At 48.7% G+C, this 16,058-nt stretch overlaps 1 protein-coding gene across 50 annotated transcripts in view; it reads right to left on the bottom strand.

The window, feature by feature from the left end:
* Window positions 1-1,184: 1,184 nt before the first annotated feature.
* The window catches only part of TACC2 (transforming acidic coiled-coil containing protein 2), a 246,073-nt gene continuing 231,199 nt past the window's right edge, over window positions 1,185-16,058 (bottom strand). For all 50 annotated transcript variants that reach the window (XM_035269317.3, XM_054243402.2, XM_035269326.3 and 47 more), the window contains 5 exons: window positions 13,128-13,171; window positions 6,483-6,643; window positions 6,144-6,250; window positions 5,636-5,756; window positions 1,185-1,736 (listed from right to left, as the gene is read on the bottom strand). In XM_035269317.3, coding sequence (XP_035125208.3) covers window positions 1,671-1,736; window positions 5,636-5,756; window positions 6,144-6,250; window positions 6,483-6,643; window positions 13,128-13,171 — 499 coding nt within the window. In that variant the 3' untranslated portion in view covers window positions 1,185-1,670. The remainder of the gene's footprint in view (window positions 1,737-5,635; window positions 5,757-6,143; window positions 6,251-6,482; window positions 6,644-13,127; window positions 13,172-16,058) is intronic.

Below are 16,058 nucleotides of genomic sequence, written 5' to 3'. Positions count from 1 at the left end.
GAGTGAAACTCCATCTCAAAAAAAAAAAAAAAAAAAGATGATCCTTGACTGGGGATGGCCTCAATCAAAGTTGGTGTTCTTTAAGAAAGGAGGGAAATCTCAGACACAGCGAGAAGGTCAAGTGAAGACAGAGGCAGAGATTGGAGTGCTGCTGCAGGTACACGCCCAGGGATGCCCAGGAGAGCCAGCAGCCACAGTCACTGGGAGAGGCATGGGACAGACTCCCACAGAGCTTCTTGGGGAACTAACCCCACAGACACTTTGATTTTGGACTTCTGGCTTCCAGAACTGAGAATAAATTTCTGCTGTTTGAACTTGTCAATATTTGCAGTGATTTGTTAATGGCAGCCTTAGGGAATGAGCACACCTTTCCACCCCAATGCCCCCCATCCACCCACGCTTCAACCTGGGAGCCCTGAGCAAGTGAGCAGCAGAGAAGCAATCTAAGCCAGGCACACTGCTAGTTTAATTTCCAAAGTGGCCTCATTACCTGCCGTCCATTGGCAATTGCTCACCCTTTCCATTCTTTCTTTAGAGGGGAATGGAGGTTTCGGGGTTGACCTTCACACACTAAGAGACTGGACAGAAAGAGTGACAGCCTGTTACTTCCTTGACTGAATAACAGGAAATAGATTTGCTTCCTAAAGTCAAAGAGGCTTTGTAAAACTCGGCCGGGCGTGGTGGCTCACACCTGTAATTCCAGCACTTTGGGAGGCCGAGGTGGGCAGATCATGAGGTTAAGAGATTGAGACCATTCTGGCCAAATGGTGAAACCCCAACTCTACTAAAAATACAAAAATTAGCTGGGTGTGGTGGCTGGCACTGTACTCTCAGCTACTCGGGAGGCTGAGGCAGGAGAATCGCTTAAACCCAGGAGGCAGAGGTTGCAGTGAGCTGAGATCATGCCACTGCGCTCCAGCCTGGTGACAGAGTGAGACTCTATCCCAAAAAAACAAAACAAAGCAAAATCTCAGCTAATCCAATGCATTCACTTAATTATTTAAGTAGCAAGTAAATATTTCTTATTAGCTTCATCTTACAAATGCAGCCAGGATAACAAAGAAAATGTTATTTAAATCTGTGGACAAAGCAATGACAGGGAAGAGCAGAAACCCAAATCTGATATTTGACAAAGGTGACAAAAGACTCAACCCTTCCCAGAAAATAAATTAGAGACACACTTATTGCCAAGATCCAAAGAAAAAAATTTATTTACAATAGAGAATTTTATTTGAAACATGCATTTCTTGTTTTTTTAAAAACAAATCAGCAAATGCAGATCAAGTTTACACTCCTTAAGGCAAGAGTCCCTATGCACGCTGTACATGTTCATATTAAATCCAAAAGCTGCTCACCCTGGGAACTCGTGTACAAAGGGCAAGGCCAAGGTCAGCAATGTGTGTTCTATTAGAGAATCAGACAATCTCCCTGATACAGGAACTCTGAGGTCAACTTGCTATGAATTATACTAGGAAAATGCAAACCAATAGCAAGAAATTCTGATAGTCTCCTTAGTACTGCATACAATCAAATCAACTTTATTTAGAAAGGAAATACAGTAGTGCATACGAAAAAGTGAACACAGAACCTGTCCATGGAACTGGAGGAACAGCAGTGTGCTGACGGTCATATTGCACGCGACAGTTAAGTCCAAAACATTCGGTTCAAAGTTAGCTTTTCCCCATTTTGGCAATCAGTTCATCACAAATCTTGGTGAGTTCTTCTATTTCCTTATTCTGCAAGTGAAGACAAGAAAGAAGTTGCTGATGGTTGAAATCTGGCCAATCAAAATGGTCATGGGGCTTTGTGGGGAGTTAGGGGGTCCACCGGGCCCCTTAGCCCCCACTGATGTTATCTAAACCAGTGAGATAAATGACTTGGAGCCAAACAATAGTATACATCCCAGCTCTAGCTGTGTGATCTCCCACAGGTTACACAACCTCTCTGAGCCTTGGTGTCCTTATCCCTAGAATGTAGGTGATAACATGTTTCTGAGAAGTAAATGAGGTGATAAATGTAGTTTCCTGATAGTGACCAGCACAGAGTAAAGGACTAACTAGTCTGGTTCCTTTCCCTTTATTTGCCTGGGAAGGATATGATCTCAGATGAGGAGGGTCTGGGGTAAACCCTTCGGGAGCACTGGAGAGTTACGCAGTTCTGTGTGAGTGGGATCACTCGCCTTGCTCAGAGGGATGCCAAATAGGTGGCGCTGTGGCTACAGGGTCATGACGAGGGGTGGGGGCAGATGTGGGTTGGCTTTAAGGCGATCCTCCCACCACACCTTGCCTGTCTAATCAAGGGGAACCAACCACACGTTTGTCTATCACAAATAATCCTACACTGTCCAACCTCTCAAGAGTGAGGGGATGCGGCAGGGCGATGCCTCCATCACGGACATGCCGTGCCTTTGCCGTGCCGAGCAACTGTGCCTTTGCTCTCAGATCGGTTACATGCCGGCCCTGATGCTGATCTGGTTCAACAGCGCAAACACTCTCCAATGGCCTTCTCCAGGGGGCTGGACCGCTCCAGCATACTGGAGGTTCCCGTGGAAGGTGAGTCTTCACCAAAAGCCCATCCCTGAGGCTGTGCAGAGCCCTTCCCTGAAAACCTTGGAACTCCTGAGACATGTTCCGGCCCAGAGCCCTGTGCCCTCTGTTTGCAGGTTAGAACTCCTGCTGTTGCTCATCATTGTGCCAGTGCTGGGGAAGAAGTGGCTCTCCTCAGCAGAGGGGAAGTTCCAGTCCTCCCCAGCAGCAGTCCCCGCTGGGAGAGAAACCTGCTTTGAACAAGATCCTGGCCCACCTCCTGCCTCGAATTTGCATCTCTAAGGTCAACAGCTGGAGAGAGACACTGAAACACCAGCTGGAAGATGGGGCTCTGAATAGGGTGCAGCACTGACCACTAATCTTAAAATTACTATTATTGGCCAGGCACGGTGGCTTATGCCTGTAATTCCAGCACTTTGGGAGGCCAAGGCGGGTGGATCATGAGGTCAGGAGTTCAAGAACAGCCTGGCCAACATAGTGAAACCCCGTCTGTACTAAAAACACAAAAAAATTATGGGCATGGTGGCACGTACTGGTAATCCCAGCTACTCAGGAGGCTGATGCAGAGAATTGCTTGAACCCGGGAGGTGGAGGTTGTAGTGAGCCGAGGTCATGCCACTGCACTCCAGCCTGGGTGACAAAGCGAGACTCCATCTCAAAATAAAAAAATAAAGAAATAAACATCATCAAACCCTGATAGAAATGGGGAACCATCTCAAACACATGCATTGCTACATTTCTCACCAAGATACATTTTATGTTCAACTGCTACAACAGCCAAAACGACTATGAAGGATGGTTTTTATTTCTTTCCAGATGGGGTCTTGCTCTGTTGTCCAGGCTGCAATGCAGTTGGCTACTTACAGGCACAATCACAGCGCACTGCAGCCTTGAACTTTTGGGCTCCAGCAGTCCTCCCACCTCAGCCTCCCACGTAGTTGGGACCACAGGAGCATGCCAACACACCCAGCTTCTAATGATTTTTGTTTTAATGGAAGATTCCATTTTTCAACTCACCAAATATGCCACACAGGGATTATCAACATACAATAAATAAAAAATGTATACTCTCCAGCACTTTGGGAGGCTGAGGTGGGTGGATCAGGAGGTCAGGAGTTCAAGACCAGCCTGGCCAAGATGTTAAAACCCCATCTCTACTAAAACCACAAAAATTAGCTGGACGCGGTGGCACGTGCCTGTAATCCCAGCTACTCAAGAGGCTGAGGCAGGAGAATCACTTGAACCCGGGAGGCAGAGGTTGCTGTAAGCTGAGATCGCACCATTGCACTCCAGGCTGGGTGACAGAGTGAGACTCCAGCTCAAAAAAAAAAAAAAAAAGCACACTCAACACTAAAACTGTAATGATAATAAATGCTGGGTGAGTGAGCAAAAACTTGCACTGGGCAGTTGTGACCACATACTGAGGTTACTGCTAAGAACAATCACGAGAGCCTATAAAACAGAGGTGGTTGAACACATCTGCCATATTTGCCATAGTCCAGACTTTCTGAGTGCAATTTTTATATTAAATTCTGTCTAGTAGCCATCTGTCTTTTTCATCCTAAGCAGAAAGTTGAGAATGAAATTAATGTCACACCTATATATAATTCCAGCACTTTGGGAGGCCAAGACAGGAGGATTGCTTGAACCCAGAAGTTTAAGACCAGCCCGGGCAACAAAGTGAGACCCCGTCTCTACAAAAACAAAAATTAAAAAACTAGCCTGATAGGGGGAAACGTGCCTGCAGGCTCAGCTACTCTGGAGGTTGAGGCAAGAGGATCACTTGAGCCCAGTTGTTTGAGGCTACAGTGAGCCATGATTGCACCACTGCATTCCAGCCTGGGCAACAGAAAAAGACTGCCTCAAACAAAAAAAGAAAAAGAAAAAGAATGAAAAGAATGATAACCAGGAGCATCCTGCTATAGGGCCCAGGGCCCAGTGGAGACTAGGTAAGTGTCAGATTTGGACCTCAGGGAAATCCATCTGCCCAATCATACAGCCTTCTCATTTCAGAGCTAGAGGGAACCCAGACTGAGGTGGGATGTGAGGCTTGCCCAGGACTGTGACATATGGTGCAGTGGGGCCAGGAGCCCTGATTCTTGCTCCGTAGGGCTCTTTACCCAACATCACTTAAATGGAGTGAGGGCTGGCATTTGCCCAGGGCAGAGATCACCACTGCTTGGCCAAATGCCCCTCGAGACCACTGCCAACCACAGTGGGCAAAGGAGGACGGTCAATCCCCTGGGGCTGGCTGGGTGCTCCTGGAGGAGCAGAGGCCACTCGGGAGGCACATGGATTCCTGATGCCAACAAAGGGTGCGTTGTCACAGCCTATCAAGGACCAAAATGCATAAGCTACTGCCCCAGGCTGCGGGGCTTATGGATGAACATGCAGGGGAACCCCAAGGCTCAGGAAATTGACAGGAAGGAGGCTGCACATTTGGAAATCCTCTCCTTGAGAAACATCCAGGGAGGGAGGCTGACCTCACTCACACATATACAGACTAAAGAGCCCAATGCTCAGAGGGCCCTCCTGGGCTGAGGGAGCTTCTTGTCTGTTCACCCAGGGAGTCAGTGTACACGGTAGATGTATGGGTGCCAGATACAAAAGCAGGAAACCTGGGCACAAACTGAGTGTCCTTGGGAAGATCACTCCTGTCCCTGGAACTAGAGGCCATCTAGGCCTTCCAGCCCTGACACTGCCCATGTTCTGCATCAGCTGGCCGCTGGTGCCAGGGCCTGGTGGGCACCCCATCCACTCAGCAGTAAGCATGCAGATGCAGGGGTTCAAAGGCTACATCTAACACACTGTAGGTGCTTAATAAATATCTGACAGATAAATGAATGTTGCAAAGGAATGAAAACGGCAGTAAACACATGCAGGCTGCAATTCCAGGCATGGTCAAGAGGAAGCTGGTCTCAGGGCTGGCATAAAACTGGAACTTCCAGAAGCAGCCAAGGGTATGTTCATGAAGCATGAACTCATCTTCAGGAGCAGCAGTGGCTGGGGAAGCCCAGCCTGTCTGGACTGGTCAGCAGCACAGAGAGCAGCAGCCCTGCCTGCCTGGAGGTCACACCACTCCCTGTTACCTTCTGCTCCAGTGTCCTTTCCAGGGCATCCACTCGCAGCTGCTCCTTCCGCAGGCTGGCCTGGTGGGCAGCTTGTTCCTGCTGAGCCTTGCCTCGAACCTGGGCGATCTCAGCATTGGCCCTGCAGGGACAGGGAGCTCGGGATGATCACTCTTTTTTTGTGGATCACTAGAGACACCTCCTGCTTCCCAGCTCCAGGCGGGGAGAGCAGCCTCATATAGCTCCAGCTCCCACCCACTGGAGCTGGAACACAGGAGCCCATGAGAACACCAAACCCAATTCCATTCCCCTGAGGCCAAGGTGCCAGGGCACCCTGGAGATTGCACACGCATCCTCCACTGATTAAATGATGCTAACTGTGTGTGTGCCTTCTCACGAGTCTTACCGAAACGTGCACTTGGATGATTCCCCCTTTCAAAGCCAATGTCACAGGTGCTGCCAGAGGTCCCAGCCTGCCTGGGGAAGGGCTGCTGGCAGACCCCTGGGAACAGCCCCACATGGCTGTTACCTGTCCAGTTTCTCCTCCGCGTGCACCTTCAGGGCCTGGTACCTCTGCTCCTCCTTCTTCACTCGGGACAGGTACTCTTGGGCACATCTCTTCAGCACCTCTTCATTCTGACACGCCGGCAGAGGACAAGCTTGTCAAGCCCACGAGAACAAATGCCCAGGAGTGGTAGGAATTCCATGAACTCTCAGATGCAGGTGCAACCCCAGGCAGCCAAGTCTGCCTCCCAGCCTGCATGGACCCCCTCCTCACAGGTGGCTCAAGATGGACTTCTGGAACCCCTAAACCCACCCAGTGCTCCCCACAATCTCTCCCAACCAGATCCTCCTTCTCCAGCCCCACCTTGCGGAAGCCTTCCAGGACCTCCTTCATCTTCTCATATCTCCTGAAGAGGTCGGCCAGAGACTTCTCCACAGAGTTCAGGTCGGCCAGGGCCTGTTCCTTCTCCAGAACCAACTGCTGCACCGTCTGGTGGGAGACCGACTTCTCTCTCTGTTCATCCTCTGGCAGGAGAGACCAGGAGCCAAACGATGGAGCCCAGAGGCTCGAAACTGGGTCTCTGGGGCCAGCTGAGGCCTCAGATGCAACTCAGCCTCACCAGCGGGGGCACCTCAAACCCCAGCTTTTCCTTGGGACAGACCCATGCCCCAGAGCCCTGCCAGGTTGCTTCTAACAGAACAAAACCCACAGCCCCGGCTTCCCAGACCCAGGCCTTGCAGCCTCACATGAAGTGGAAATGAGCCATTTTTATTCCCTAACCTATGCAGCCCCTTCACTGTCTATGCCGGCCTCCCTAGGGACGCCATGTGGTTGCTGACAGCAAGCACAGATCCAGAAAGTAAAATAGACATTGCTACTGAATTTTGTGTTGGGACCATTAAAGGGTGCTGAGGTGTGGGCTGTGAAGGGCGGACCCTCCTTCATATCAGGACAGAGAGGAGGTCTTTGGGGATCCTTAACATATCCGGAAACCCGGAGCCCAAAACCCGTCTTCTCTGAAATTCCCTCACACAGGCAGAGAGAGCTTCTTCGATACAGCAAGTGTCGTAATTCCAAGAAACTTGGAGCTACTTCTGTCAAGGTGAGTTTCTCAGTGATGCACAATGTAAATCAATTTGGGCCCAGTTCAGAGTGGCTGATCCTGGTGAGAGGAACATCGTCTTCTGCCCCACCTCTCTGGCCCCTGGCCATCCCAAGCTAATAATTTGCCCTAAATATCTAGAAAATTTTTTCAATTTGGGGCACATGTGCAGGTTGGTTACAAGGCCACACAGTGTGATTGATGCTGGGGTATGGCTTCTAATGAGCCTGTTTTTCAAGCCTTGTCTGCCTTCCTTCTGCCCCCACTTTGGACTCCCCCAAATCCTGTCTTCTGTTTCCATCTTTGTGTCCATGTGTAGCCAATGTGCAGCTCCCACTTATAAGTGAGAATATGCAGTGTTTGGCTCTCTGTGTCTGCATGGATTCCTTGAGGATAACGGCCTCCAGCTGTATCCACGTTGGTACAAAGGACATGATTTTTGTTCTATTTTGTGGGTACCTAGAAAATCATTTCTACGCTTATGGGAAAGGCGTTCTCTGACTACTCTTCCAGGGTTCCCCAACATTTGCTCAGGTCTCTGATCCCATATCATCTCCCCAGAGGTGCTGGAAACACCTCCTCTCCCTCTAGAGTCCTTTATTTTTCTCTTTTCAGCAGGAGCCACCCCTATCGTTGTATCAGATGTGTACACACGTGCCTATGCGAGTGCATCAGTGGCTCATCTCCCTGACGAATGCACGCTGTTTTGTCTGCTTGCTCTGCCCTGGGGCCTAGGATAGTGCCAGGCATACAGGATACCTGATTCACGTCCATGCAGCTTTTCTACCCTCATTTCACAGAAGGTGAAACAGAGGGTTTGAGAAGCTAAGTCTCACTGTTCAGAGAAAACTGCAGAGCCTGAACCCAAACCTGAAACTGTGATCACCACCACGTCTCTACATGGGCCTCTTGTAATGACAGAGCTTGAAGGATGCAGTTCCCTTAGTAGAAGGAGATTTTGTGGTGGGAGTTCTTTTCCCACAGGTTCTGGACACATCGGCATCTTGCCATACCCCAGTCTAGGCACACTGTTACTGTAAGGCCGGTTGCCTCGCCAGGAGCTCAGACACGCCCATCCCTGAAAATTATGTCACCAGAATCTGCACTCAGCATCTAGCTCCACCACGCCCACCTCTGCACTCCGCACTAAACTCTGCACTCGGTACCAACGCCCACCTCTGCACTCCGCACCAGGATCTGCACTCAACACTAAACTCTGCACTTGGCACCTAGCTAGCCTTTGGAAAACCCGCCAAAATTTAAAAGAAGCCCTGCCAAAAGGTGTGCAATAGCACAGCCCACTCACCAGAAATCCCGCCTACCTACCAATAGCAGCTCGCCCCTTCCACGTCCTGTTTCTCCACAGCCAATCAGAACGCCTTCCCTCCCTATAAAACTCCCAGCCTGAGAGGAGTTGGGCTTGACTTCCCTGGCCCCTTCCCCCAGGACCACGGAACCTTGTCCGGGAGTTAAATAAATTGGCATTTAATTTTCTTATGCTGGCCTCAGTTTCTTCATTTTAAACTCAGCAATAAACCTCACAAGACAATAACCCTTACTGTTACCATGTGGTGTGGTGGGATCATTTCCTACGTTTCAGCTCTGGTCTTGACATAAAGTTCTGACCTCTTGGAGTCCCAGCACCTCATTTCCAAAAACTCTCCCACATGAGTGTGCATTTATTCAGCTGAAAGTCTTGTTCACATACAGGCTGCTAGGCCCTAACCCACAGTGTCAGACTCAGAGGTCTGGGGTGGGGCAGAGACTGTGCACAGGTCACAAGTTCCCCAGTGACACAAATGCTGCTGGGGCAGGGACTCTGCCTGGAGAACCAGTGGCCCTGAAGATGCCTCATGTCCCTCCCACCCTGCCTCCAATCGTGGGATTACAGCTCCTAGAACTCTCACTACCAGTAGCCCAGAGCTGCCCAGGCCAGTGGCTAAGAGGCTCTGGAGTCTGACTGCCTGGGTTTGAGCCCCGATTCTGACACTGCCCATGAGTGACCCTGAGCAGAGTTTTAAACTCTCTTGAGTCTCAGCCTCTTTGCCTAAAATAGGGAAAAAGAGTATTTCTATCTCCTGGCCTTTTCAGGAGATTGAATGAGAAACTACACATAAAGTCCTCGACGAGGAGGAAGAATCCCGTATTGGCAACCCGTTATTAAGAGCACCATGGGCCATAACGAACTCTGTAACCCGCGGAATGAGTGCAACAGTGTCGCAGTGGCTCATGAAAAGGGAGATTTTTCACACACAGAGCCTGCTACACCCACACTCCTAAAAGAAAGGGCCTTTCAAAATGTCTCTAATAATCAAATGCTTTGAATTTTGGCTGCTTCCTCAGTTCCCAGTATGCTGCATGGTGGATATTCTGGGCTGATTTGAGCCCATGTGTATGTTTCACTTGACTTGGGAAAGGAGCCGTTTACCAGACCAAGTCCATCTGATTTCCTGGATCCAAGACTTTGCCGGCCTCAGGTTTCCTTTCCTCTCGACCTAACCCTTTTAAAAATAGAATTACCCCATCCCCAGCAGCTTCACAAATCCTTTTGTTAGTGACAAATGCAGTTAGGTTCTTCAAATCAGGAAAAAGACACCCTGCACTCAACGACAAAACAATGCTCCAGAGACTGGTTTTTTTTTTTTTTTCTGGCTTTTTCACATTATGAAATCATATGGGGGGAATGCAGCAATACACAAAGAAAAAAAAAAAAAAAAAAAAAAATAGAAAAACAAACAAACAAAGGGCTGCGATGGGCAGGTGTCAAATTGGGGGAAGCATTTACTTACCAGGCTTGCCTGTTTGTTTTGCAAGCAAAGGGCAAGAAGCAACAGAAAAATGGAAGCAAAACAGATAATCAGGGCAGTTGTCAGAAAAGCAGAAAAAAATCAATTGCAACAACCTGGAATGCAGAAAGCACAGAAGTCCCTTTTTGTTCTGAATTCTAAATAGTCAATATTTGAGCTTAAAAGACATATCCTCTCCAGTAACGCTGGATGCGAATGAATGACAACAGCAGGGCTGATGTCGCCCTGGTGTGGAGCATCTGTGAAAGCTGTATGGAGCGGAGCCAGGAAGAGCTAGCACATGTCTAGTGGAGCTGGTTTAACCTCAAAATACGACTACATTCCTTGTGGTCCTGAACTGCCAATCTCTCTGGGCCCGAGTTTCCTCTTTCACAAGGGATGCTGGTCGGGTGAGTGAAAATGGAAAGAAAAGCATGGAACCCAGGTGGGACTCCTGGGCGTGCTACTGTGCATGAAGACCCTGACCCGAACCATGCCAGAAAGAAGGCACGTCCTTCCCACAGCTAAGTGAGTCCCGCCATGCCTCAACCCCCTGCTGTCTTCCACAAGGACCTTGAAATCTATGGTGACCTTGGCCAATGACCTGCAACAGTGGCTGAAGGAATGACGACCGCAGGCCCGCCACCTTCTGATGAGAAAAGCCTTGGGATGACAAAGAGGACAGTGAATGAATGCGTGAATGAGGATGGGAACAGGGAACGGACACACAGTGAGATATCCCTCTGTGTGGCAAGGCTGCTCCTAGCCAGGGACACTGGAGGGGTCTCACGGAGCCACCCAGAGAGTATGCCAAGGACAGGAAAATGCTCTAAGGGATTGTGTGTACAGCTCTTGAAGAGAGGGACCCTCAGGCCAAACATGTCAGGTCTGGGAGCAGGGGTGGGGAGTGATGTGTGGCCCTAATCCCTGTAGCCAGGGTGAGCGGAAGGCAGGTGGTACTCTCTTCAGGGCTTGGAAGGGACTCACACTGCCTAGGATTGAAAAGGTCCTCACTGCTAACACCTGCAGATATTCTTTGAAAAAACCGTGGGAGTTGAGTAATCTTTCTGCCACGACAAGGACAGGACATTTATGCCAACTAGAGACATTCTCCACTTTCAATTTTCAAGAGGGAATGTCTATTTATATCAACTTGGCCAGCTGAGCAATAAAAGATGGCTTGGGTAGCCTCCTCTCAGGAGCAAAAGCTCACATCCTTGCCCTTGCATTTCAACATTTACCAAAATGTCATCACCAAGGGCAAAAATCACAGTGTATGGCTCTGAGATGGAGCAGGATGATTCCAGATGAGCCATGGAGGGCCTAAGTGAGGTTCTCACATCCCAAGACTCCAGGAGGCCAAAAAGTTGTGTTCGACTTGCTAAACTCTGCATAAGGAAAACATAAATCCCTCAGCCTGACCATTTTTGCCAGCATTTTCAACTCCAAGAGTTTTTTTTTTTATCTTATCCATATGTGTTCATAAATTCTTATACCAATTTAATAAAGAAGTTTCATTTTGATAGAAAGCATGTGTCGTAAGGCTCAACCTGAATAGGGTTTTTTTCTGAGTGCAATGCACTTTGTTACAATGAATCACAATTAAAGCTCCTTTGAATGAAAATGACTCAACTGTTGGGCTCTTCACCATTCCTGAGGCTACTATTATATATATATATTTTTTAATTGCATTTTAGGTTTTGGGGTACATATGCTACTATTATATTTATTTTGGGACAAGCTGGAGGTGTGACGTGGCTCATACATCTAACTGTTTGGGGCTGAGGGCCAGGTGCTAGCAGTGTCAAGCTTGGACACATGAAGTGTGGTCTGCAGTGACCTGGAGTTTTTACTCCATATATCCTTAGAAGAAAAAGATCTTTTAAAAACTGGTTATCGGGCCAGGTATGGTGGCTCAAGCCTGCAATCCCAACACTGGGAGGCTGAAGTGGGCAGATCACTTGAGGTCAAGAGTTCAACACCAGTCTGGCCAACATGATGAAACCTTGTCTCTACTAAAAATAGAAAAATTAGCCAGGCATGATGGCAGTTGTCTGTAATCCCAGCTACTTGGGAGGCTGGGGCAGGAGAATCGCTTGAACCCAAAAGGTGGAGGTTGCAGTGAGCGAAGGCTGCGTCACTGCACTCCAGCCTATGTGACAGAGCAAGACTCTGTCTCCAAAAACAAAAACAAAAACAAAAGCTGGTTACCATGTGCTGGGCATGGTAGCTCATGCCTATAATCCCAGCTCGTTGGGCGATTGAGGCAGGAGGATCGCTGAAGCTCAGGAGTTTGAGACCAGCCTGGGCAATACAGCAAGACCCCATCTCAAAACAAAAAACAGATTGTCACAAACCTGAGCAAATAAATAAATAGATAAACAAGCACCCCATAGCCCCAGGCACAATATCATTTCTGAATAGTGGTCATCAGCCTAAAAACTTAGGCTTAGAACTTCTGCAAGAAATGAAAAGAAAGGCTCAGGCATGTGTAGCTGATCACTTGAGGACTTCTTTCACTGTGGGCCAAAGCAAATTTGCCAGTACTGGCTGCCAGGGGCGCTGTGTTAAGAAGGATTCCGAGGCTGTATCCAATCTCAGTGAGACACAATGCTGGGGTCAGTGAACAGCACCTGCCACAGTCACAGGAGGAAGGGGGCAGACAATCAGGCCATGCATGGTCCATCGTCCTTGTCCTCGGGTCCTTGTGGAAAGTCGGGTATTTTGTCATTTGAGTCTAAACTAAGTCAGGGTCTAGGTATTTGTTTTCTATTCTCTCCCATAAGCAAAAAAGAAAAAAATCCCCCAAATATCCCAACCAACAGAAATCTCTTTCCCCACAAGGTGGAGAGTCTTTGGCTGGGTCAAATGGTGGCCGGCAGGTGACTGTCATGACTTCCCACGGGTGTGAGTGATGCTATGGCACAGTCCAGCAGGTTTCCAGGAAGCCCCAGGCTCTCTGTCCTGGGCCAAAGCCATATTTTCTGGAATGCCTTGGTCCCTCCCTGAAAGGCTTCACACTTTACCAGAAACCCACCCTGAGCCTCCTATCTTCCCAGGCGCCCTCACAGTTCAGAAACGTCGGGGCCGGCTTGAGCCCCCATAGGTCAGGATACCTACCTATCATCTGAGCGATGGTCTTCTCGTACTCGGCCACTATTTTCCTACAAGAGAAGTAAAGGCATGGAGTCATGACAGCAGAATGCTTTTCCATCTCTCACAGCTGGACGCCACAGCCTGACCCACATCCAGTGGGGCCCCGACTTCCTGGGTCACCTTCAAAGCTGGTCCTCGCCCTGCACACTCATTCTCCCAGTGCCTGACTCTAAATATGCCACTCTCTTATGCAAAGCCTTCGACACTCCGCACTGCCCACTGAGAAAAAAATAATACCAGGCAGAGTGGGGCATGCCTGTAGTCCCAGGTACTGAGAAGGAAGGGGTGGATTATTTAAGGCTAGGAGTTTGAGACTACCTTGGGCAACAGATCCTGCCTATACAAAAATGAAAAAAATTCATGAGGCATGGTGGTGTGCATGTGTAGTCCTAGCTACTCAAGAGGCTAAGGCAGAAGGTTCGCTTGAGTCCACGAGTTCGAGACCAGCCTGGGCAACATGGTGAAACACCATCCCTACAAAAAATACAAGAATGAACCAGATGTGATGGTGCACGTCTGTGGTCCCGGCTATGCATGAGACTAAAGTGGGAGGGTCTTGAGCCCAGGAGTCTGTGGCTGCAGTGAGCTATGATTGAGCCACTGCACTCCAGCATGGGCAACAGAGTGAGATTCCAACTTCCAAACAAATTTGGCAATTGAAAATAAAGCCAAACCTTCAGTCTGATAACTGACGTCTTTGCAATCAGGGCCTCCCTCATCCATCTTACCTCCTTCCATGCCATGTCATAAACATGGTGGCCCAATGAGAACAAATGATTTCTTGTTTGCTCTCGGCTTCTCATCCCCATGCCTCTGCCCACATTGTCCACCTTCCCTCTCTCTATTTCTACCCCTCACAGTCTGTTTCTCAAGGTCCAATTGAAATGCTGTCTCCTTCAGGAAGCCTTCCTTGATTTCTCCTTGGAATCCTGTCACCTTTCACCTTTCTCCAAAGCATCTTATGCATCTTGCATCATTGAACACAAGTCTTATCTCCTACTGGCCCAGAGTAAACTTCTTGGGAAGCTTCAATAAACAGTCGCTGCACAAAGCATTAAGATCCCCTGCTTGTCATACTGCCCCAGAGCTGTCCCCAAGTGGAAGGACCCATGTGTGAAGAAAACCAACCTGCTGGAAGAAACTTTTCAAAAAGAATCAGGGATTCATCTACATTACCCAACAATTATACCCCATAGGAGAACCAAGGACGGGTAACTGCTGAAGATCTGGGACCCTAATGACAGAAGACCATAGAGACACACCCCCGGCCCCAGGTCAGGAGGCCTGGGCTCCCGCTGGCCTTGTGCCTTCCAGCTGTGTGACCCTGAGCACAACATTCACAGAAGCTGCGGGTGCTCTGCTTACTCCTTGGTACAGTAAGGATCTTCCTAGACCCCAACTTTCAGGGCTTTATGGGAAATTCAATGAGGATGAAAGGGATGCTGAAGGCACAATGCATTCTGCAGGGTCTAATGCTGGGTGCCTGTCCTTGGCTGCTCGACCTTGGTCCTAAGGTCAGTGTCTCACCCCGAGATGGACTCCCAAGAAAGGTAAGCAGGAAATGAGCCCCTGAGGGTTCATTCCGAATCCTACCCAGAAGCACTGCTGTGTTTTCTATAATGAAACAACACCTCCTTGCATCTCAGAATCACAAGACTGATAGACTGTTGAGGCTCCCCTGTCTAACTCCATCACTGCTGAGGACACAAGGAGGTAAGGGATGTGTTCTTCAGGAAGCGCGGAGAGACCAGGGACCTGAAAATACCTTAGCTGTGCTGTTTTTTCACTCTACCTTCACAATGACCCTAAGAGGCAGCGCTCTCACTGTTCCCAGCATTACTGATGAGGACACTGGGGTAAATGTGATCCAGACACTCTTCCAGGATCCCAGGGCTGCCAAGTGGCACAGCCCAGATGTGAATCCAAGCATAAGACACTACAGCCTTTGTTCATAATCCTTCTGCTCTACTCTGTTGAGGCACCGTTATTTACTCCCATTTTAAAGATAAGCAAAGTGAGGCACAGAGTTAAGTAAGGCACCCCGGAGTGGCTGGGAAGCAGAGCCTGGTTTTCACCTAGTCTAGCTCCTGAGGCTGACAGGCTGACATTCGGGCCATTAAATGCTGGCACATCTGCGCCAGCTGGTGACATTTTGAAACCCTACCACATCAGCTAGTAAATGGTACCTCCTGGGGGCCCCTCAAGAGGTACAACTTCTCAAACCACAAATAAGCACTCCCCAGGCACCGAGAAGGCAAAGCGCCCAGGAGGCAAAAGAAATTAGAGACAGAACTTCCAGCCTTCCCAGCGTGCCATGCTTCATGTTCAGTGCATGTAAAAAACTAGAGCCACCCATGCCCCCAAAGTAAGAGACAAAACAAAGAGGTCTAAAAATAATGCACTGCAGGGCTCTCATTTGAATGTGAAATAGCACGCTAAGCTTAATGTCCAGAGTTGGTCACAGGAAACCACCAGCAGAAAGAAGGAACAAACAGGAGAATTTCAGGAAGATCCTACCATGACCTAGAAAATGGGATATGATTACCTAAAGTTTGCTTTCTACTTAAAATGGTGGCCAGGAATGCAATTGATCTGATAATCAACTAGTATCTGCCATTGTACTTATGTACACTATACGTGGTGACTGTACTTCTATTACGATATACCACAGATGAAATTAAATCATTTAGGCTAAAGTCAGGAAACATCCTAAATGTCTGTCCACAGAGACTGGTTCAATCAATTATGTTACATCCATACAATGGACTATTAAGCACCTGCTAAACAGAATGAGGCAGAGAGGAATAAAAAATATGTCCAAGATATGCTGATCAATTTTAAAAGAGTGGGCTGGCCACCGTGGCTCATGCCTGTAATCCCAGCACATTGGGAGGC

The sequence above is a fragment of the Callithrix jacchus genome, chromosome 12, assembly GCF_049354715.1.
Source record: "Callithrix jacchus isolate 240 chromosome 12, calJac240_pri, whole genome shotgun sequence".
Taxonomy (NCBI): Eukaryota; Metazoa; Chordata; class Mammalia; order Primates; family Cebidae; genus Callithrix; species Callithrix jacchus.
Note: the sequence above shows the minus strand (reverse complement) of the source record. Positions and strands in the feature narration are given on the sequence as shown.